The sequence below is a fragment of the Lithobates pipiens genome, unplaced genomic scaffold (genome assembly GCF_037356315.1).
Source record: "Lithobates pipiens isolate NorthernLeopardFrog02 unplaced genomic scaffold, aLitPip1_a1.2 Scaffold_13, whole genome shotgun sequence".
Lineage (NCBI taxonomy): Eukaryota > Metazoa > Chordata > Amphibia > Anura > Ranidae > Lithobates > Lithobates pipiens.
In genome coordinates this window covers 387642075-387665373 of record NW_027507718.1, presented here as the reverse complement: position 1 = coordinate 387665373, position 23299 = coordinate 387642075, and the positions used below count along the sequence as shown (strand labels likewise).

At 42.1% G+C, this 23299-nt stretch overlaps 1 protein-coding gene across 1 annotated transcript; it reads right to left on the bottom strand.

The window, feature by feature from the left end:
- Nucleotides 1-560: 560 nt before the first annotated feature.
- SLC25A4 (solute carrier family 25 member 4) lies at nt 561-23011 on the bottom strand. Its single transcript, XM_077477309.1, has 4 exons — nt 22798-23011; nt 10913-11399; nt 10677-10817; nt 561-1201 (listed from the first exon to the last, which is right to left on the bottom strand). The coding sequence occupies exons 1-4, from the start codon at nt 22906-22908 to the stop codon at nt 1044-1046; spliced, it is 897 nt and encodes a 298-aa protein (XP_077333435.1). The 5' UTR covers nt 22909-23011; the 3' UTR covers nt 561-1043.
- Nucleotides 23012-23299: the final 288 nt, after the last annotated feature.

Below are 23299 nucleotides of genomic sequence, written 5' to 3'. Positions count from 1 at the left end.
CAGAGATCAACTCCTGGTTTATAATAAATCTAAGCCCTTGTACACAAGGTCAGACATTCCGACGGAGAATGTCCAATCGGACCGTGTTGTCGGATAATCCGACCATGTGTGGGCTTCATCAGACTTTTTCCGTCGGAAAGTCCAACCAACAAAGTTTGAGAGATGGATATAAAAATGTTCTGACAACATGATCCGATCGGACTTTTTCCGATCGTTTGTAGAGAAATCCGATTGGACAAAGTGCCACGCATGCTCAGATCAAATTCCTAGACCAAAGCTATTGGCTACTAGCCTGAACGTAGTCCCTTCGTAACTAAATCACGTCATCACGAACGATCGGATTTTCCCACAACTTTGTCCAACCGCGTGTATGCAACACCAGTTTCGGACAAAATCTGATGGATTTTGTTGTCGGAATGTCCGGCCGTGTGTTCAAGGGCTTAGACATCAACTCATGTTTGTGCATTGTCCAAATACAGTATAAAAATAAAAATTCATAATCTCAAATGAGTCTGTGAGCTAGCTTAGGCTTGAAAATGTGAAGTAAAAAAATGCAAAGCTTTGTTTTTTGTGTAGTGTTTATTGATGTCCAACCTTATGTAAACCGGGAGGGATTAATACTATTGTACTAGGAGGTAACGGTTATAATAGACTTTGCTAGACATACACATATTTTATTTCTCGTATTTATAAAGTACATAGCTACGCTTCTTACACATGTCGCACAGGTTTCAATGGATGCACCCACCAACCTTCTGAATGCAACGGACGAGTGACATACCCCTAATTACGTATCAATTATTATATGATGTCTATTTATCATCTAACAACATTACTGATTTAAATGTAACTCGTTGTACTATGTCATGGTGGAACATACGTCAGTAAGTGTTACGATACAGTAAAAATCCTTGCTTGTTGCATATCTCCCCTTCTGTCTTTTTTTTAATTTCCCTAGGAAACAGCTTTTTGTCCCTGAAACCATATGCTTCACGAGTCTTCACAACGTAATTAGAAATGATTAAATAAACAGGTTTATTCATTTATGCATATTTCTTGATTTCATCATACAGTACGAGTACAAATGCACCGCCCATGCCTCTCAATACATTGGACCAAGCACCCTTAAAGAAGGCTTTAGATCCTTCTTCTTTAGCAATCTTCTTCCAGCAGTCAATTGTTCCCGTGTACATGATATCAGCTGTAAAGACATCAAAGCATATCATGAAGAGGGTGACACAGACAATTAAAGGAATAAAGTATAGTTATTATATAACACATGCACACAGAAAATCAGGAACCAGTAATGTAGCTGATTCTCCACCAAAACCTAAACCAGGTATCACTGTATAGTCAAATAGATGTCCCTACAAAGAGTCATAAAGCCTGGTATACACCATTGAGCCTCTTACACACGGTACGATTGTTGGCCAACCGAGCGTTTGATTTTTGTCTTAAGGGTGTGTGCCAGGATTTTGTCTTGCATACGAACGGTACACAGTTGTCGGACGACAACACATAGTGACGTACTACGAGGAATTTCAGCTCTTGAGCGCCACTGTTTGGGCCCCTTCTGCTAATTTTGTGTTTGGTGAGCATTGATTCCGAGCATGCATGTTTGTACTTTTGACTTGTGTGACGGATTAGTGTACTGACCATATAAAAATCAAACCGTTGTCTGCCAAAAATGTATTAGCCTGTCATCCAACATTTGTTGGCCAAAAGTTGGACAACAATTGTCAAAAGGAGCGTACTAACAGTAAGATTTTAGGACAATCCCCTGCCAACAATCATACCGTGTGTACAAGGCTTTCGTTTTTTTTTTGTTTTTCTATTTAACCCAGCTGCTGAACGTAAAAACGGAATAGATAGGGAGGGGCCGATCGGCACCTGATCAGTGCTCTTGGGCCAGTGGCTGAAAGCGCTGACCAGTGTGTTCTGGCTGGGGGGGTCCCTCTGTCCAAACACAATAGCTCAGAGGGAGAGATCGCTGTACTAACATCAGATCCCCGCTGAGCTATTGTGTGCTGACAGAGGGAAAGGCCAGAACACACTCGTCAGCGCTTTCAGCCATTATCCCGAGAGACCCTTTTTGGTCATGCCTCTTCGACAAAAGCCTGGTGTCTAGCTGTCTTCTGTTGGACCGATTGCCATACACATGTGGGCTGATTTTTATTGAACCAGTCGATACTGCCGAATATTTGACCCTTGTGTACAGCCCTTCAGACCCTACCTATTGTTGACAGTATATTTCAAGGAAAGCTGGAAAAAAAAAAAAAATCACTAATGGAAGGAGAGCAAGACCAAAGGTTTTGAGTCTAAATATTCATTTATTTATAGTAAAAAACAACCAACATGCTTAAGAGCCAAAAAAAAATCTCTCCCTTCATCTGCATGAGCAAACTTATCTTGATTGCTCATGTAGCTACTGCTAGCCGGTAACTCTCCTGATCCAGAAATTAGCTTCACTACACAGATTCACACAGGAAAGCTCTATATTGAGTCCACTCGAGGTTCTTATTTTAATACTACCCCACCCCCAAAAAATTTTCTCCCCCCTCTTCTTTCTCTCCTTTTATATTTTCTCTATATTTCCACTTCTATCTTCTATTCTTTTTTTTTTTATAGCCTGATTAAGTGTTGCCTTTTGCACTCCTACCAACTTTAGGCTGGGCTCACACTAGTGAGAATTTGATGAGGGTTTCCCTATATTCAATTCGCATGACAGGAGATTGTAACTGGCCCGCAATTGAGCCGGTTCACACATTTCTGTAGCGGATTTCCTGTGCGTCTTTGGCTCAGTTTCAGGTCTGAATTCAGGCAAAAAATTGGGCCTGATTTGTTCCTGAAATAGAGAACAGGAATGCACCGCATGTGGCCATCAGCCGCATCCGTTTCAAGTGTGAACCCAGCCTCAGTCTTGTACTTTGCCTACAGACTCTGGATCTATTGTGCTGATTTTGTTGGGCTGTTCATGTACTTGTATTATGTGTTGCACACATCAGTCTATGATTTTCAGACATTTAGGCTGGGTTCACAGCATGGAGCGGCTCACAGCAGGGGTCTGGTGCGTCCCCCAGTGGTGTCGGGGGGGGGGGGCTGATGGTGGCTGGAGCCCCGAGTGGGTCCCCAAAAAGCCCCGGGTCTCAGGCATGCACAGTTCTGTTATTAGCCCCGAGCGCCGCCGCCGAGCAGGGACCGATCTGACTCAAAGTGTGGCCGAGTGACATAGCAGGTCCCCCATTCTTGAGCCTGCAGTGCCTATGATGGACGTCCCACTAGTCCAATGCGGGGACAGTGGAACATGTGACATCCACCATAGGCGCTGCAGGCTCCAGAAGGCGGGAATTACAATGCAGCTGTAAGAAGATCCCCACTTGGCGCTTGGGGCGGGCAGCTCTCCTCTCCTCTCCTGTCCTGTCCTGTTCTGTCATCATGGCTCTGGTTCTGGCTGCCTGGAGTGCTGTCTACTGTGATGGGTGTGCCGCATACTATGGCTGAGCTGCAAGAGGGGGTCACGTCACCTGAAGTCTAGTCAGGTAGGTGAGTGTAATGGTCAGATAGGTCAGTGTGTTTCAGGTAGGTAACGCCCCCCTGGGCTCTGGGCTTGGACTTTGTTTTTTGTTTTTTTGGCACCTAGCAACGCCCCTGGCGTCCCCATTCACTTTTTCAGGTCCATTTTCAGCCTGAATATTTGGCTGAATTCGGACCTGAAATGGACCAGAAGACTCACAGGATTCCTGTGCAATTTGCACATAGGGAGCCAGTGACCATCTCCTGACATGCAAGTTGAATTGGGGGAAAACCCACATCCAAATCGCAGTAGTGTGAACCCAGTCATATAGTATGAAAGCTCCCAAAAAAAGATACATAGTCCCTGTAAAGTAAACTTCTGAAACGCATACCAACATCCCTAACCTAATTTAGGAGCAAAGAATGGGTGTTTCCACATAGATATATGCTAATATATGTGTCTGCTTGACAGTGCCTGCTTGTTGTTGGAGGACGCGGTCACGCATTTTTATGCCCTTCTCATTGATGGGACATCCTTGAGCTATTATATATATATAGATATATATATATATATATCTATATATAGATATATATATATATCCTTTTTTGGGGGGTGTACGCTGACTGGTTATTTCCTGCCCAGTGTCTGTACTGATGACATCTCGGTTTCCCTCTGGATTGATTTTCCAAAACTGGTTTACTTTGCCCCCCCCCCCCCGACTCTTGTGGATAAATATCTGACACCAATTTGAAAACTATACTGGCCTTGGTATGCTCTCCCTACGATCTATTGTCACCATTGGTGCTGGTCCTCCCTTTTATGCTAACCATTAAAGAGGAAGTAATCCCTGATGGGTTTACTTCCTCTTTGTCTCCCTGCAAAGGTAAAGCATAATGGGCTACTATGCATCTCATAGTAGCCCATTATGTGTCACTTACCTGACACAGGAGCCAACGATGTCACCGCTGTCCCCTGTAGCACGAAGCATCCATCTTCTTCCGGGTATCGCTGCTCCGGCCACTCACAGCGCCGGAGCAGCGATGACGTCACTCCCATGCATGCGCATGGGAGCCGACACTAGCGGCATATCTGCGTATCACCTGCGCGCCGCTGTCTACGCCGCAAGCACCGTAGACATACGTGCCTGTCTTTTTGCAAATATCTCCTAAACTGTGTAGGTTTAGGAGATATTTCATGGACCAACAGGTAAGCCTTAATCTAGGCTTACCTGTAGGTCAAAGTGGTCTGTAAGGGTTTACAACCACTTTAAGACTCCTAGTAGTGCTCGTGTGAGTGATTGCTACATATACAAATGTTACACATGCTTTACAGCTCCTGAAGAAGCAGAAAAGCGATACAAGTCGAGCAACAAGCATTGTGATTGACATAGTATCTGTATATGTGCATGTTACGTATATGAACAATCTCTCTATGAAATGTTCTTATAGGAGCAACTGTATGCCTCATGTTCTTTAAAATTTTTGATTTGATAAAAATCTATGTGTTTTGTCACCATTAAAATCCCTTTCCATATTTTTTCCAAAAACGATGGTTTAGAAGGTGTTTAGGTAAGGATCAGGGGACTGTGATTAAGATGAAGGACCATGTCACAAGTCACTTGTCAGTATCAACTCAAGCATTTCTATTTGGTTTGAATGGTGATGGAGGAACATCATAGGAGAGTTGACTGCTAGTGCATTGTCGCCAGTGACAGAATCCATAGTGGGTCCAAAGGTTAGGCTAATGCCGCGTACACACGATCGGAATGTCCGACAGAAAAAGTCAGACGGAAGCTTTCATCATATATTCCGATCGTGTGTATGCCTCATTGGACTTTTTTTCCAAAATTCTGACGGACCTAGAAATAGAACATGTTTTAAATATTTCCGACGGAACCAATTCCTATCGGAAAAAACACTAGTCTGTGTGCTATTCCAACAGACCAAAAACGGTGCATGCTCTGAAGCAAGTACAAGATGGAAGCTATTGGCTACTGGCTGTTGAACTTCCTTTTCATAGCCCCGTCGTACGTGTTGTACGTCACCGCTTTCTTGACGATCGGACTTTGGTGTGATCGTGTGTACGCAAGACAGTTTCAGCGGAACTCCATCGGAAAAATCTTCAGAGTTTATTCCGAGAGGAAAACTGCTCGTGTATATGCGGCATTAGGTGGGCTGTTGGGTTTAATTTTAATGTTAAAGTATAACTAAATGCAAAACTTTTTTTCGTAGAGTGGAGAGGAATTAGAATCTCTGTCAGATTTTACTGCTGTCTGTGCCCCCCGTTAAGGAGATTCACCCTCTCTATTTGTCCTGTTTACTATTATGAAAGTGAAAGTAAAAGAAAATGTCAAATTTTGGGTTGTCCCCAGAAAAATAATAGTGGGGAAAATCTTCCAATGTGGACACTAGTTCTGGTGGCCTGGGGGTCCCCACGGAATTCCATTAATTTGCAGAGATATCCTCTCACTTCCTGATTGGCTTTGGGACAGGAAGTGAAGCGAAATCTCCACAATGGGACACAGATGTAGAAAAAAAAACTGTCAAGGGTCATAACCCTCCCTTACTCTATTTAAAATAAAAAAAATAATGTTTTACCTATAGTTTTACCTTTAAAGCGGAACTTCAGTAATTTTTATATATTTCCATCTATTACATCTTCTGCCCTTGTTGTTTTAACTTTGAATAGTAAAACATTTTTTTTTTTTTTTACTAGTAAATACCTTATACAGCCCACTTCCTGTTTCTTGCCTGGTATTTAGCCAGCGCTCTCTCTCTCAATTTTGTGAGAGTTTTCCAGGAAGGGAGAGGGGATGAATCATAAGAGTGCCAATGAGAGCTAAAGAGCTGGAGGTGTGCCTCTGTGTAAAGCCAGGAAGTGAACAGGCAGCAGCTTCAGCTGCCCACAGTTAAAATGGATGCTGCCAGACTCGATGGAGGGAGAATTCTGCAGCATATTTGGCAAGTACAGAATCACAGTATATATAAAATAATATGCAAAGTGGTTGGAGGGAAGCTTCAGAATGGCAAAGATGTTTTTATTACAAATTATGTGAGCAGATTGCAGTTCCTCTTTAAGGTTAATATAAGAATTACATTAAAGTGGTTGTAAACCCTTACAATACACTTTTTGCTACAGGTAAGCCTATAATAAGGCTTACCTGTAGCTAACCCGGATATCTCCTAAACCTGGTTTAGGAGATATCCCCTGTATTTGTATGTGCTGACATCATCGACACATGCACACTGATGCAAATGGCATGTACGAGCCATTTGCTTCAGTGAGTGGGCTGTTACCGGGGCGCGGGAGTGACGTCATTGTGGCTCCGGCCAATCACGGCGCCGGAGCCACGATACTCAGAAGTAACTGCAGGGCGAAATGTCACTGGCCGGTGCTGTATTACATAACGAGCTAGTATGCTATGCATACTAGCTCATTATGCTTTTGTCTTGCAGGTGTTAGTTTCTTTTTTTTGTTTTGTTTTTCAAAGTGGGTTAACAACCACTTTAATGATTAGGGGGAAGTTGATGGTTGGCATTGACTATTTTTAATCCTTATGCTGCTAGCATTTGTAAATAGCTAGGGAGGTATATTTTATTTACTTGTTCTAAACTTTTTTTTTTTTTTTTTACATTTCTTCAGTTACTTACTGTTTTTTTTTGGCCTGTGAAAATGATGTCATACATCCTAGGAGTCTTCAGGAAGGGAGGAGGGATTTCCTCAGCTAAGCACACCCACCTGCCTGAGCTAAGGGCAGATTGATTCCAGGAAGTAAATGCTACATGAATTCTCTGCCCTTACTCAAGATGGCCACAGCCAGAAATGCTATGGGGTATTTTTCAAAGTGATTTCTCAGTAAAAAGAAAAAGCATGGAGACATGGATACATGGCTGAGTTTGCTTAGGATTTTAGAAATGAATTAAATTGTTTTTTTTTTGTTGCTCAGATGCAGTGTAGTTCCACTTTAAGTGTCAAGGTAAGTGGCAAAGTGCTAAAATTCAGTGTTAGGGGGCAGATATGTGTCAATGGTTGATTTAGGAGAATGTGGGGGTGGGGGCTGAGTACAGAGGTGAGGATGGCTCGTCTAGTTTTTATTGCTGTGTCTGGATGAGTACCACTGTTACCAGGACTGAAAGTGATAAGATTTAAAAAAAAAAAAATCCAATAGGGGCTTGTGTTTTAGTAATTACTGTCTAAAAGGGGATTTCCTCTCACTTCCCGATGTATATACAGTGGTGTGAAAAAGTGTTTGCCCCCTTCCTCATTTCCTGTTCCTTTGCATGTTTGTCACACTTAAGTGTTTCGGAACATCAAACCAATTTAAACAATAGTCAAGGACAACACAAGTAAACACAAAATGCAATTTGTAAATGAAGGAGTTTATTATTAAAGGTGAAAAAAAATCCAAACCATCATGGCCCTGTGTGAAAAAGTGATTGCCCCCCTTGTTAAAACATACTATAACTGTGGTTGTCCACACCTGAGTTCAATTTCTCTAGCCACACCCAGGCCTGATTATTGCCACACCTGTTCACAATCAAGGCATCACTTAAATAGGAGCTGCTTGACACAGTAAGGTCCACCAGAAGATCCTTAAAAGCTACACATCATGCCGAGACCCAAAGAAATTCAGGAACAATTGAGAAAGAAAGTAATTGAGATCTATCAGTCTGGAAAGGGTTATAAAGCCATTTCCAAAGCTTTGGGAATCCAGCGAACCACAGTGAGAGCCATTATCCACAAATGGCGAAGACATGGAACAGTGGTGAACCTTCCCAGGAGTGGCCGGCCGCCCAAAATTACCCCAAGAGCGCAGCGACGACTCATCCAAGAGGTCACAAAAGACCCCACAACAACGTCCAAGGAACTGCAGGCCTCACTTGCCTCAGTTAAGGTCAGCGTTCATGCCTCCACCATCAGGAAAAGACTGGGCAAAAATGGCCTGCATGGCAGAGTTCCAAGGAGAAAACCACTGCTGAGCAAAAAGAACATCAAAGCTCGTCTCAATTTCTCCACAACACATCTTGATGATCCCCAAGACTTTTGGGACAACATTCTGTGGACCGATGAGACAAAAGTGGAACTCTTTGGAAGGTGTGTGTCCAAGTATATCTGGCGTAGAAGGAACACTGCATTTCATAAAAAGAACATTATACCAACAGTAAAATATGGTGGTGGTAGTGTGATGGTCTGGGGCTGTTTTGCTGCTTCAGGACCTGGAAGACTTGCCGTGATAAAAGGAACTATGAATTCTGCTGTCTACCAAGAGATCCTGAAGGAGAATGTCCGACCATCTGTTCGTGTACTCAAGCTCAAACGAACTTGGGTTCTGCAGCAGGACAATGATCCTAAACACACCAGCAAGTCCACCACCGAATGGCTGAAGAAAAACAAAATGAAGACTTTGGAGTGGCCTAGCCAAAGTCCTGACCTGAATCCTATTGAGATGTTGTGGTATGACCTTAAAAAGGCCGTTCATGCTCGAAAACCCTCTAATGTAACTGAATTAGGACAATTCTGCACAGATGAGTGGGCCAAAATTCCTCCAGGACGCTGTAAAAGCCTCATTGCACGTTATCGCAAACGCTTGGTTGCAGTTGTTGCTGCTAAGGGTGGCCCAACCAGTTATTAGGTTTAGGGGGCAATCACTTTTTCACACAGGGCCATGATGGTTTGGATTTTTTTTCACCTTTAATAATAAACACCTTCATTTACAAATTGCATTTTGTGTTTACTTGTGTTGTCCTTGACTATTGTTTAAATTGGTTTGATGTTCCGAAACACTTAAGTGTGACAAACATGCAAAGGAACAGGAAATGAGGAAGGGGGCAAACACTTTTTCACACCACTGTACATCACAGGATGTGAAGGTAAATATCCCCATGGGTTTCAAAATTGAAAAAAAAAACTGGACTGAAAACAAGATAGCTATATGAAGGCTAGATACATAGGCTGAGATGTTTGTTTTGGCAGAGAGACGATTTTACCCCCTATTGCAGTGATGGTGAACCTTGGCACCCCAGATGTTTTGGAACTACATTTCCCATGATACTTATGCACTCTGCAGTGTAGTGGAAATGTAGTTCCAAAACATCTGGGGTGCCAAGGTTCGCCATCACTGCCCTATTGCAATGTAAGGCCCCTTGCACACACACGGGCATCATAATTTACTGATGTTTACTCAGGAACTTGTGCAAGGGGCCAAAACCTGTGTGTGAAGACCTGAGTAATGTTGAGTATTGGCGAGTAAAGGTGTGTGAGTGTATAAATGAGTACAATTCTTCTTCATTGCGAGTATTGTAATATACAGTGGTGGCCGCTCATTAGGGGCACAGGGGTGCTGCCCCCCCCCCCCCCCCCAATCCATATGCATCGGACGCATGGATTCCAATTGTTTTTTTTTTTAAGCACGTTATTAGAGCCGGAGACTCTAATTGGCTTCAAAAAAGGGTGGACTGAAGTGCAGAGAACTGCACCTGAACCCACCCTGGTGTGTGACATTAACAATATGTCTGTGGTCAGGTCTGTCCCCTCCCCCAACCGATGGAGCACCGGCCACCACTGCTTACTTATACTCTCATAAACTTTAAAAGAGTAAACAGGCGAGTAAATTACTGCACTCAAATGTAAAGTTTTCTATTTTTGTTTTACTGCTCTGTTCTCAACGCTGTATTACTGATCTTTACTCAGTTGTGTGTCATGTCCCATAGACAACAATGCATCTAACTTCAAATTAGTAAAAAATCTGCATTTTTTTACTCCTGTGTGCAACAGGCCTAATTATTAGCAGATTTGCGAACACGTGGTGTGTATGTGAGCCGCTCAGGCTACAAGGAAGTGTAGTCCTGTGCCTGGTGCTGTGAATGCTGGCCAGCAAGGAGCTCACCTACACTCCAGACAATGGTAGATAATAGCTGAAGGTGCACATCAGAACAAGATCCGCTGCGTATGAACAAGTGTCAGTCTCAGCCTAGACCCCCACCAGGCCAAGCTCCCAACGCGTTTCACTACGTCCACCGGAGCTTACTCATGGGGATGCTCGTTTATGGCTAATGTGCTATTGATTTTGCAAACATAGAGGCAATTTTACACATCCACTGATGTGTGTCTGAGCTGTCATTAGTATTTCAGAAAAATACCCAGTTGTGGCTATGAGACTTACCTCCTTTCCTGCCAGACTGCATCATCATACGACGTCTGACAGTGTCGAAGGGATAGGAAACCAGACCAGCTACAGCAGTGACACTCTGAGCAATCATCCAGCTCACGAAAATGTGCACATTCTTGGGATCTGGCATCATACCTTTTAATAAGAAACAGAAACACTAACTTAGTATAATCATACCACAGTATAATGTCACCAAAAAGCTAACACAAGAGCCAATTGTTTTCTCTTACCCTTAGCAGTATCATAGACACCAAAGTAAGCTGCTCTGTAAATGATAATACCCTGGACAGATACGTTAAATCCCTGGTAGAGACCTTTAAAACCATCCGACTTGAAGATCTTGGTTAAGCAATCTCCAAGGCCCTTAAATTCTCTCTGGGCTGGACCTTTGCCTACATCAGCAGCCAGACGGGTTCTGGCGAAATCCAGTGGGTAGACAAAGCATAGGGAGGTAGCACCGGCTGCTCCACCAGAGGCCAGATTACCAACGAAGAACCTCCAGAACTGAGTGTGCTTGTCTACACCCCCCAAAAAGATCTGCTTGTACTTGTCCTTGAAGGCAAAGTTGAGAGCTTGTGTTGGGAAATAACGGATGACATTAGCAAGGTTGCCTCTCCAGAAGGAAATAAAACCTTGTTCTTTGGGGATACGGACCACACAGTCCATGATACCCTTGTATTGTGCCTCAACTGAAATCTGCTTGCTGGCATGCTGAACCTAAGACAAAAAAGATGAAAGCAATTAGTCGAATATCCGATATACTAAGTCATATTGTATAAGCACAGTCCAACCTTTGTTTATTCTGAATATGTCTATGTTCAATACTAGTTTACACGGTCATTCCTTGCACTCTATATTTTTGGAGGTCACCTTTTCCTTCGATCACCTTACTTTCCTCTCTAAGGCTGGATTCACACTTATGCATTTTTTAGTGCTTTTTGCATTTTGCAGATTTGCACTACAGTCCATTTAACATGGTTTCCTATGTAGTTTCCTACGTTCTGTAGTGCAAATCTGAAAAATGCATAGGTGTGAATCCAGCCTAAAGGAAACCTGTACTTGGGACGTATGGGGCTACCATTGCTGACCTCCTTCTGAGCATGCTCTTTTCTTTCAGCATGTAGCTAGTGAAGCAAGAACTTCTGAGTTGCAATATTTGTCGCAGGTCAGTGAAGTGGAACATTTCTAAAGTCATTGAATCAGCATACGGGCCAGAAAACCAGCATTTTCAAGAGGAATGGTAAACAATGGCACACTTTATATTTGCCTTAGTAAAGTTTTAATTCACAGAAAATTTGTAAATATATAGGTTGCCATCTCTGACCTGTCCTAAAAATCACAATTGTCTGGATGTCACACAAATACTTTGACTTCAGTCCCATCTCCAGATCACAACATTCACGCCTAAGCATCACATTTCCAAGCATTTTTGAGTGGTTTTTTTTGGAGCAGAATTGCGCGTTTTTGCAGTTTTATTAGGCGTTTTTCAACTAAAAGGTGTGGAGTGCTGCTGAAAAAGGGGCAGAGAGCTGCTGTTTGAACAGAAAAAGCTTGAGAAAACGCTAGAAAAAAGCCCATGTTGCGCTTTTCAGGCATTTTCATAGAATTCTATGTGGACAAAAACGCACAATTCTTCCTCATGTACGTCTTTGAGTGACAGGTGTTTTACTACAAAAGACAGGACCCTCAAGGCTATTGAAAACAATCAATTTTTTCTTGTTGAGCATTTCTGAGCGTCGAGCTACAAGCTACAAAACCCTCAATTGTGAACGGGGCCAAACTTGGGACAACTGTAATGATAGATAAGGAATTCTGAATAGCCTTCGACTTTCATTTGGTGCATCCTTGTTTTAAGCTCCATTCACACCTGAGCATATTGATTTAATGCAATTTTTGCGGACATTTTATTTAATCGTTTTTGCGAATTTTTACAAGATTTTAATAAAGCATTTTAGAAGTGTATTACAAGCGTTTGACTGCGTCAAACGTTTTTGTTTAGCCAATAGAAAGCACTAGGGGGAGGAGAGGGAGAGGAAATTAGGGGTGAAGAGCTGCTATATAAGCAGAAAAATGCTTGTAAAACGCTCAAGTCAGGCGTTTCTTTTGAAGTCTATGGGGCCAAGAATGCTTGTAATCTGCCAAAAAGAAGCTCATGTACTTTGTTGAGCTTCAGGCGACAGAACGCTCAGATGTGAACAGGGGTCATTGAAATGAATGGGATTTGGATTGTTGAGCGTTTCAGAGCTACAAGCTTCATGCAGAAAATCACTCAGGTGTGAACGGGGCCTAGGCTGTATTCACACCTGGGCATTTTGTATCTTGAAGCTTGAAGCAACAAAACGCTAGAGGGGAAAAAATCCATTTTTCTAAATGGAGATGGTTCACATCTCCACTCCATGTCGCCTGAAGCCGAACGCCTGAAGCTCAAACAAGTTCCGGACCCTTTTTTGTCGCTCAAATCGGGCAGATTTGGGCGTTTTTGTTCTTTTTACATTGATGACCTTTTGCCCTGCACAAAATCGCGGCAAAATGCCGTAAAAGCGGTGCAAAAAAGCAGCAAAATCGCTGTAAATTCATGGGATTTTCTGCCTGAAAACGCTACACTCAGGTGTGAATGGCTAGTGAGTCTGAATTAATGAAACCAGAAGACACACCCAGGTAATCATTTTTGGAGGCCAGCAATGCCAAGGAACATATTTTCAAATATCGGGTACTTTAAGCAGGACACGGGTTAATGAATGAATTATGTCCAATATGTATATAGGTGTCATACGATAGATGACCCTTGCACTTGGCAATGCCCACATTCTGATTATGCAGGTGTGAGAATGTAGTCACCCAATGGTCGATATGGGTAGTATTTGGAGGTTATATAAGAGGTGTTAACTAAACAATTCCATTGACATTCTCTTTTTTGGGGTCATTCAGTTGATTGTACAATTTCACAAACTAATTGTCATATCTTAGAAATCGAGACAGAAATGTTTGAGAACATTCTCTAGGTTTAACAGGAACGTGGTGCAAGAAAACCATGATGTCCATGGTCATAGTCTATTGGTGGCCATAGTAGAGACATAGAAATCTTCTGGCAGGGTCCTAAACATAAATGGTCCTCCAATTTGGCTGAAGCAGGGCAGGGAAGATGTGCTACGACCAGCTCAAGCACTGGCATCCGTTTGGGGGAAACTATCATGTTCAGACAAGGATTCGTAACCAGTTCAATGGCCTTTCCTTAATAAATAACGGCCAACAGCATCGGTAAGTGGCTCACAGACATTAAATTGTCACCTAGTCTGGTGGAAACACTGACACTGGACAACAGCCATGTCATGTCAAGGAACAGCTCAAAGCAAGCTAAAACTTTTAAGAGACCTGACTCATTTGCTAGGTAAAGTTACCGATAAAAATATGTTTTTCACTGGCCGATTACAATCTGGTTAGGAAATCGTCATATCCCTCGGACCAATTGATCTTGAGGTAGGGATTGATCAGCCTAGAACTGACTATACACTGTGCAATCTGACTTTATATCTAGCATTAGCAATTTAGTACAAGGGGGCCTGGCTGATTTGACCGTAATTTAATGGATTGCTCAGGTTTGACTGTTCATATTTGTCCTCATATTACATAGTTCTGGGAAATCTGGGATTGTACAATCAAATTATATAGAGTAAGGCCAGCTGAAGTTGGCTTCTGGCTACTGTTACTCCAAGAAAAGATACCTATACGAAAGACAAGCCACCAATTTAATGTCCACGTGGTACTCACAGATACAGCCATGAATGCTTGGCGGACTCTTAAAGAATAAGTACACCTTTAGTAATAGGTTACTTGTTACATCCATATTCAGGGTGTAATATATAAGATGTTAACTACTTCAATACCAGGCACTTTCCCCCCTTCCTGCCCAGGGCAATTTTCAGCTTTCAGCGCTGTCACACTTTGAATGACAATTGCGCAGTCACTGTACACAAACTAAATTTTTATAATTTTCTTCCCACAAATAGAGATTTTTTTTTGGTGGTATTTGATAACCTCTGCACTTTTTATTTTATAAAAAAAGGCAGACAATTTTGAAAAAAAAAAACTGATGGGCACAGATAGGTAGCGCTGGATAGGCAGCATTGATGAGGAGCTACTGACAGGCATGACTGAGTGGCATCTGAAGGGCACTGACAGGTATTACTGATGGCGCACTGATTGGCACTTTTATGGGCACTGATTGGCACTGTTGTGGGCACTGATTGCCACTTTTATAGGCACTGGCAGGCATTTATTATGGGGCACAGGCTGGCAGCTGATGGGCACTTATTGGCAGCTGATGGGCACATCTGATGGGGGCTGCACTGATAATCGATGTGCTGATTATCAGCGCAGAACCCCCCTCTGACAGGGAGAGCCGCCGATCGGCGGAATGATTATAGTTGTCTTCCAAAATATGAATTTCAAACAGAATAGAATATAATAAAATAGAAAGAATATAGCCATCTTTCAAAATTCAAATAGAAAAAAATAAGAGAGATTATAGCCATCTTTTGAAATTTTAATTAAAAAAAATAAAGAGATTAGAATACAAAATAAAAGAATAGAAAATAAAGAAATATAATAAAAAATAGAATAGAAATAATATAGCCGTCTTTCGAAATTTGAATAAAAAAATTGAATACAATAAAATAGAATAGAAAATAAAAGAATAGAATAGAAAATAAAGGAATATAATAAAAAAAAAGAATAGAAATAATATAGCCGTCTTCCGAAATTTGAATAAAAATAAAGAGAATAGAAAATAAAAGAATAGAATAGAAAATAAAGGAATATAATAAAAAAAGAATAGAAGTAATATAGCCGTCTTCCGAAATTTGAATAAAAAAATAGAATACAATCCAATAGAATAGAAAATAAAAGAATAGAATAGAAAATAAAGGAATATAATAAAAAAAATACAATAGAATAGAAATAATATAGCCGTCTTCCAAAATTTGAATTTGGAATAGAATAGAACCAGCTATTCTTCAGAATTAATTTGGATTGATTCGATATTTTTGATTCTAATTTGAATACTTCAAATTCATTAGAAAAGTTCAAATCTTTTTGAAAACTAATACATTAAACAAATTTATTTACAAATGCTACTAAACAAAATTAGTAACGAATTGATTCAAAACTAATTTTTTCATTCTGCACATATCTAAAGGTCACCTGGGTACAGTGTTGCCTAACCAATTGTCAATCAAACTATCACAGCACTGAAAACCTAAAAAGGTTCAGGTAATAAAGGAACTGTAAAATGTGGGTATGTGGGTGGTTAAGTTCTATACAAGACTGATTATAAGACATACTAAAACCTTGCATGCATCTGCAGCTTTCATTAAAATAATATTTACTGATCCTGCCATGAAGGCTCCTCTTCAGGCACTTCCTATTACAATATGATAAAACTCTGTCCCGGTCTCCCAATTGTGCTCCTCTGTTGTCAGCCTTTCTAAAGAGCTTCTGAAGTAGACTACAAGTTGTCACCATTGGGGAACCCATCCTGAGAAGTGCCACCCAGCCACTGGCGGACTGTATGTAGACAGGAAATAGTTGCAGGAGATCAGCACTACTGAGATGCAAAAAAAAAAAAGATGAAAAAAATCTGTTGATAAAATATATTCCTTTATTTTAGGGCTATGGAAATTAAAGATTAATTCCTCGATTAATCGATACATTTTTTTTGATCGATCAAAATTCTTTTGATCGGTACTCACCTTTCCGCCGGCTTCCGGGTCTTCAGGGAGTTCCGTCGGAGATCCGGTGACATCATGGACATCGACGTCACTGGACTCCTCCCCTCTTCCCCAAGTGCCTCTGTCTGCTAACGAAGGGAAGGGGGGGAGGAGTCCGGTGAGGTCGAAGTTCTGATTGAACGTAATGCGTACGGGGGAGGAGCTACGCATGACGTCACCCGCTGCTGCCCTACGGAACTAACATGATTGTCGGCTTTACATGCTGTGTTTTTTTCCATCTTTATGTGAGTAGTTTGTGTTTGAGCACAAAAATGTAATTTATACTTATGCGGTGAGCACTTTGATCTTTTCTTTCTACCCATGAGCTGGCGTCCTTGCTGAGATCTAAGGAGACGTGAGAGAAGTTTATGGTCTGTGTTAACCCTTTTGATACCCGCTTGCATGACCACCTGTTTGCACAGGGGTCCATGCCATAAGGTGAGTGATTAGTTAGACCGGAGGTGGAGGGATTGTCACACTACTGTGGGAAAAAAAATGACTTACATCAGTGCTACAGTTTGAATTTAAAACGTATTTGTGTGAACTGTGAAGTTAAGTCATGGATTGTGGAAACTAACTAGTGTCGGGTTGCAATGCAAGGAGATCAGCTAAAAGTAGTTGGATCTGGTTGTGCGTTATAATTAATCAAAATTAGTAGATTAATCAATTTAAAAAAAATCCATTAATTGAACACAAAAATTTTAATCAGTAACAGCCCTAATTTATTTTATGAGAAACACAGCAGGGGGAGCTGGAAATGGCAAATGTTTATGGGAGACATTGGACAGGAACAGAGTGAAGGGGGATAATGTCAGGTAGAGCTCTCTGTTGAGGTATCAAGGGCTTGTAAGAAATCTGAGTCCACCTACAACTGAAATATCACTTTTAGTTAGACTGGACCTTTAATTACAGACTAACTTTAAAAGGCTTCCTTGCATCATTACTTTGTGAGTCACTGATTAAAAGCATGTAAGTCAGAGTGGAGATTGTCCTCTTCCCTGGTCCTCATACTTGTTCCAGGTCAGTGCCTCAGAAAGTATTGAAATTGTTGGGTTAACATCCACGCAAGCAACATCCTATTGAAGGAGAGGTCACTTCCCCCACTGATGACACTGCAACATTGTAATTTTTTTAACAAATTACAAGGTGAGAGGCTGCAGCAGGGGCTGATCTGTGTCAGACATTTGTGAACACAGACAAGAACTGCACAAATGGTGTCCATCTCTGAGCCATCTCAGTCCAGGAAGTAGATGCTGACCCTGGCTAGTGCATGAGCAAAGATGGCTTAATTTATCTGAAATGAAAAGCAGAGGAAGCATTATAAGTATTGAAGTGTAAAGAAAGAGAAAATCAATTGATTCCCTTAAATACGCTAAACAGGAATCTCCACTGGCGATTCGGTAGATTCATGCAGGTGGCTCTAAATGCTTCCAGCACACATTGTGTATGAACAGGAGCGGCTGTCATTGGCGATTATCAGATTTCTACTCTTACTTGTAGAAATCAATGTCGGGTGCAGGCGCTATTTGCATGAACCAATCATCTGAGCAGTTACATGCGAAGAGAGTCTCTGGCTGATTCTGGACACATACGTTGTACATTCAGGGTCAGAATTTCTGCAATGTGAAATGTCTGAGATGACATTCCAGGACCACTAGATTTCCAACTGGGAGTCCCATTCGTTTTTTTTTTTCACAGACATATAATAGTCCCATTAGTTTACCCTGCAGGTAGGTTCTCATATTGGGTGATAACGTGGAGCAATTACACAAGAAACAAAGGTGCAATATACTACAATTATCAAAAATGATAGAAGAAAGTGCCAAAATAACAAATATTTAGGTCCCTGGTGCCCAACCCAGGGCCCAAGGACAGCATGTGGCCCTTTGATATATAATGTGCAGTCTGCATTGGAAACGCTGATTAGGGTAATAGTATTGATCCATACTAGCCTCATGTTCCCACATTGGTATTGTCTTCTGCAGCCAATCCCCAGACAAAAATGTAGCATTGCAGCCTTTTGCATTAGGGCAGGGGTCTCAAACTGGCGCCCTCCAGCTGTTGGGAAACTACAAAGTCCCATGAAGCATTGCAAGGCTGACAGTTACAAGCATGACTCCCACAGGCAGAGGCATGATGGGACCTGTAGTTTTGAAACAGCTGGAGGGCCGCCAGTTTGAGACCCCTGCATTAGAGTGTGCACCCCAAATCCATTAAAACATGGACGGTGTCAAAGGGCAGGGGTTGGTAACAGTATTTTTTTTCCTATTGTTTTATTTTTTCATTATTTAAAAAAAAATATTTTAGGAGCCAAGTTGGGGGGCTTTGCTGAAATATCAGCAGGGGGAATCTGCACTGCATGGGGTGATTAGGGTGTACCCAGGCACACCCGGCACATCCCCTGCGCACAACTATGCCCACAAGAATGTTACCCAACCTTAGCATTTATGAAGTGGAAATGGAAAGAGTGGTCGTTGAATGACCAACCATGGCCATAAACGCAGTGGGGGCAGGGGCGGACTGACCATTGGGCTACCCGGGCACTGCCCGAGGGCCCCATGCCACTAGGGGGCCCCATCAGGGTTGCCAGCCTCAGTAAAACCAGGGACAGTATGTAAAAAATTTGTGTTTTTTTTACATCTGTCTTTGAAATGTCCCTTACCGACATCCTTTTGGTCTAAAAATCCTGAGATTATAGCTGCCCCACCTCTCCAGTACCTGCTCAGCCAATAGAAACATGTCTGTATACTGTGTGATTGTATACTGTGTGTATGTGTTTTGTGTATACTGTGTGATTGTATACTGTGTGTGTGTATACTGTGTGGCCTCATAATCTCTGATTGCCTGGGGGCCCCATAATCTCCTATTGCCCGGGGGCCCCATGAGTTGTCAGTCCGCCCCTGAGTGGGGGTTATTTACTACAGGAAAATCCACTTTGCACTGAAAGTGCACTTGAAAGTAAAGTCGCTGTAGATACGAGGGGGACATGCAAGGAAAATAAAAAAAAAGCATTTTAGCTTGCACATGATTGGGTGATAAAATCAGCAGAGCTTCCCCTCATTTCAGATCTACCCCTTAGATTTAGAGTGACTGCACTTCCAAGTGCACTTTCAGTGCAAAGTGGATTTGCCTTAAATAACCCCCCAGTGTGTTTGTTTGTGTGTACAAAGTTAAAATGGTTGGCAGTATATGCATCACCAAAGGGGCGGGCTTTAACGCACGTATGGGCCGCTGGGTGGCTGATGGTTATGTACTGAGAGTGCGCTCACTGCCTGTTCCCATCACAAAGACTGAGCTGTCAGAGGCAGCTCTCAATCCTGGCTAGAGATCAATAGGTGGCAGGACTTGCTTCCAATCATGTGACCACTGTGACAGTAAAGAGAATATCATCAGCACACCAAGGATTCCTCGAAAAGGGTCCAAAGCTTTATTCCGTGGTCACATGATAAACATACAGCAATGTTTCAAAGCCACACAGGGCCCCTTCATCAGGCAAATGACAGTAGTCACATGATCACCGATCCTTCCCGCACCCTGGGCATTCCACATGGTTTAAAGAGGAAGTAAACCCTGATGGGTTTTGCTTCTTCTTTTTTCCCCTGTAAGTAAAAGAATAATGGGCTAGTATGCACCGCACACTAGCCCATTATGTTGCACTCACCTGAAAACGAAGCCCACAATGTACCTTCTGATGGCCCCATTCATCTTCACCCCTCTTCCTTCTGAGGCTGTGGACTCCGGCTCTGTGACTGGCCAGAGTCGCGTGACGTTACTCTAGTGCAAGCGCACAGGGAACCGCAATGACCCTTTAGAAAGGACACGATCGTGCCCTTTCTTCAGTGCGCATGCGCCAATGACATTGGCGAAAACGTATATGGTAAATATCTCCTAAACCGTACAGGTTTAGGAGATATTTCAAGTACCTACAGGTAAGCCTTATAGGCTTACCTGTAGGGAAAAGTGGAGTAACGGGGTTTACAACCACTTTAAAGGGATGAGCAGCAAGGGGCTATTCCATTCAAATAGCAGATCTGAATGACATTGTAAGGGCTTTTGAATGAAATGGGTTGACTCAATGATGGCAAGAATGAATGTCCTGATGAATCTGAGCATTGCATTGCAGCTTGAAGTGCAGATCAAATATTTTGAAACATTTTTCCAGCACTAATGAAAAAAGATAAAATGTAACAAAACATGTTTCTCAAAATATTAACTTCCAGTGTAGTCATTATTAATCCCCTTTGTTTTATTTTACAAGTGAAAGTATTTATGCATTTAAGGCCTGTTAAAAATAATAATAATAATAATAATAATAATAATAATAATACAAAAAAAAATAATAATAATAATAATAATACAAAAAATAATAATAAGAGTGTCAAAAATAAAATATAGGCTTGCTAATCTAATGGTGGCCATACACATAATGATCTGAACACAGGATCAGCCAATACGATCGAATTTAGTACGTTTCGAAAAGACACACATACTGTTTCATTGATCGATTTTTGAGCAAAACCAATCAGTTCCATTTAAATTATTCTGATCAATCTGGGCAGAAAATCCAGTCACAGAAAAGTAGCTAGATTGATATGATTGTTGAGGGTCACCATAAATGTTACAATCTGTCCATAACATCTTTTTTCATTTTAATTTACTTAACCTAATTTTAATTGAATTGAATTACCTTTTAATTTACCATTAACCATGTAATATGAGCACCTACCTAATCTAACCTATCACTTTGTATACAATTAGGCATGCCCTCGCAATACATGTTGATAGATCTAATAGTGGCCATACACACTTGGATAAATTATTGATTTCTTTTTTTCTGATCAATCTCTCCCAATAGGAATAATTGATCTCTATTGCCCGACCCACTAATTGACATCCTACACACAAGGAATTGGATTTTGATCAACTATTGGATCCCCATCCATAGACGCACCTTATTGATCACATCTCTGTCTTCACCAGACAATCTCATCATCTCATCAATTGAAGTGCAATCAAATTGATCAGCAAAGCATCTCAGCACTGCCAATCGATGTAAAAGTGATTGATAATTTTCCACCTAGGCTGACTGACTCGATTAAAGAGGTTGTAAACCCTCATGATTTTTCATCTTAATCATTGTAGGCATTAAGGTGAAAAACCTCCTGTGATGCAGCAGCACCCCAGAGCTCCCCTTTTACTTACCTGATCTTACCAGCGACGAGGATGAGCACACCAGCTCCAGCCGGTGTCTCGGGTCCTGATTGGATAGATTGATAGCAGCGCAGCCATTGGCTCCCGCTGCTGTCAATCAAATCCAACGCCTTCGGGGCCGAATCCTGCTGTCTGTGTCAAAAGACGCAGCAGCAGGACACGGGAGTGTGCCCGCACGGGTGCCCCAAGGGAGAGCGGCTCTCCAACGGGGCACTTGAAAAGAGGAGGAGCCAGGAGTGCCGCTGAGGGACCCCAGAAGAGGAGGATCGGGGCCACTCTGTGCAAACCCTGCACAAACCCTGTGCCACAACTGCACAATGGAGGTAAGTATGAAATGTTTTTTTTTTTTTGTAATCACGAACCTTTAGATATCCTTTAAATCTGATCTAAATAAAATGAAAGTATGCTTATTCAAGTGTTTGCCGACTTGATCATTTTTAATGAATCGCACATTGATCAGATAATAAAATGGAAGAGTGGATGGCCACCATAAAGGGATTGTACAATCGTATTGTAACATGTGGCACATCAGACGATTTTTGCAATCTTCCTGTTGTTTTTTCTTCCTAAATTGATTGACAATACAATGGTATTAGTATATAGAATAAGTAGGTGTAAGGCTACATCATGTGGTTTTTATATACACGATTCTGGATACACATAAAAAGTCTGCCATTGGTTGGCTGTCATGACTGATCTTCTGTCAGAGTGTCTGGGAGATGGACTTGGCATGTGTTCCAGTGCTGCCATGTGACAGGCCAGGGCTAAAAACAGTCAATGGGCAGATCAGAGGACACTTTCCATATTTAGTCACTCACAGCTGCCTCTTCCATGTCACCAGGAGCCCACCCCACACTCCATGCTGTCACTGCCCATCTTGGCTCCTGCTCTACTAATTCAACTTGGCTAAACCTGAAACTATAAAATGTGACCTTCTACACTGCATGTCCTATATCTATCAATGCATCCATACAATCACATCATCAATACCAATGGGTACCCAACCTGCACCATACTGTGATGTAGTCCATGCAGATCCATGCATCATACAGAACCCAGGCATGAATGATCCATGCCAGTGCAATCTCTCCTGCTGTCATCACACACTCTGTCCATAGATGATCAAAAGAGGATCTTACCTGCAGTAGCAGTTTGACTCTTTCAATGGGGGCAACAGCAGTCTTGGAAATAGCTGCAGCAACCCCACCAGCTAAAAAGTCCTTGAGGAAGCTGATCACTTGGTCACCCATGGTGGAAGTGGCTGAGATGAAGCCCTTGCTCCTTTACTAGGCAAGTATGTCCTTTCCCCACACAGCTCCCTGCCTGCTGTGCCAGCCAAAATAGGACGACTGGCAGGCTGAGCCCTCTATATAAAGACACCTGATCCCCCCAGGGGTGGGCCCCCCCACCACCTATTTCTATTGGCTGCTGGACCCACATCAGAGGGCATAGGGGGCATGGCAGCCATATTGCTTCATGGAGACCCCCATGTCACTGATGCTGAGAGGGACATTTAAAGGGCATTATAAAGTTATCTGGTCCTGAGTGAAGAACATTGTGTTACTGCATGTCCCTAAAATATTAATAGCTGGGGAAGAATGCAGAGACAGAAAGCAGACTGAATATCTTCCATACTCAGGA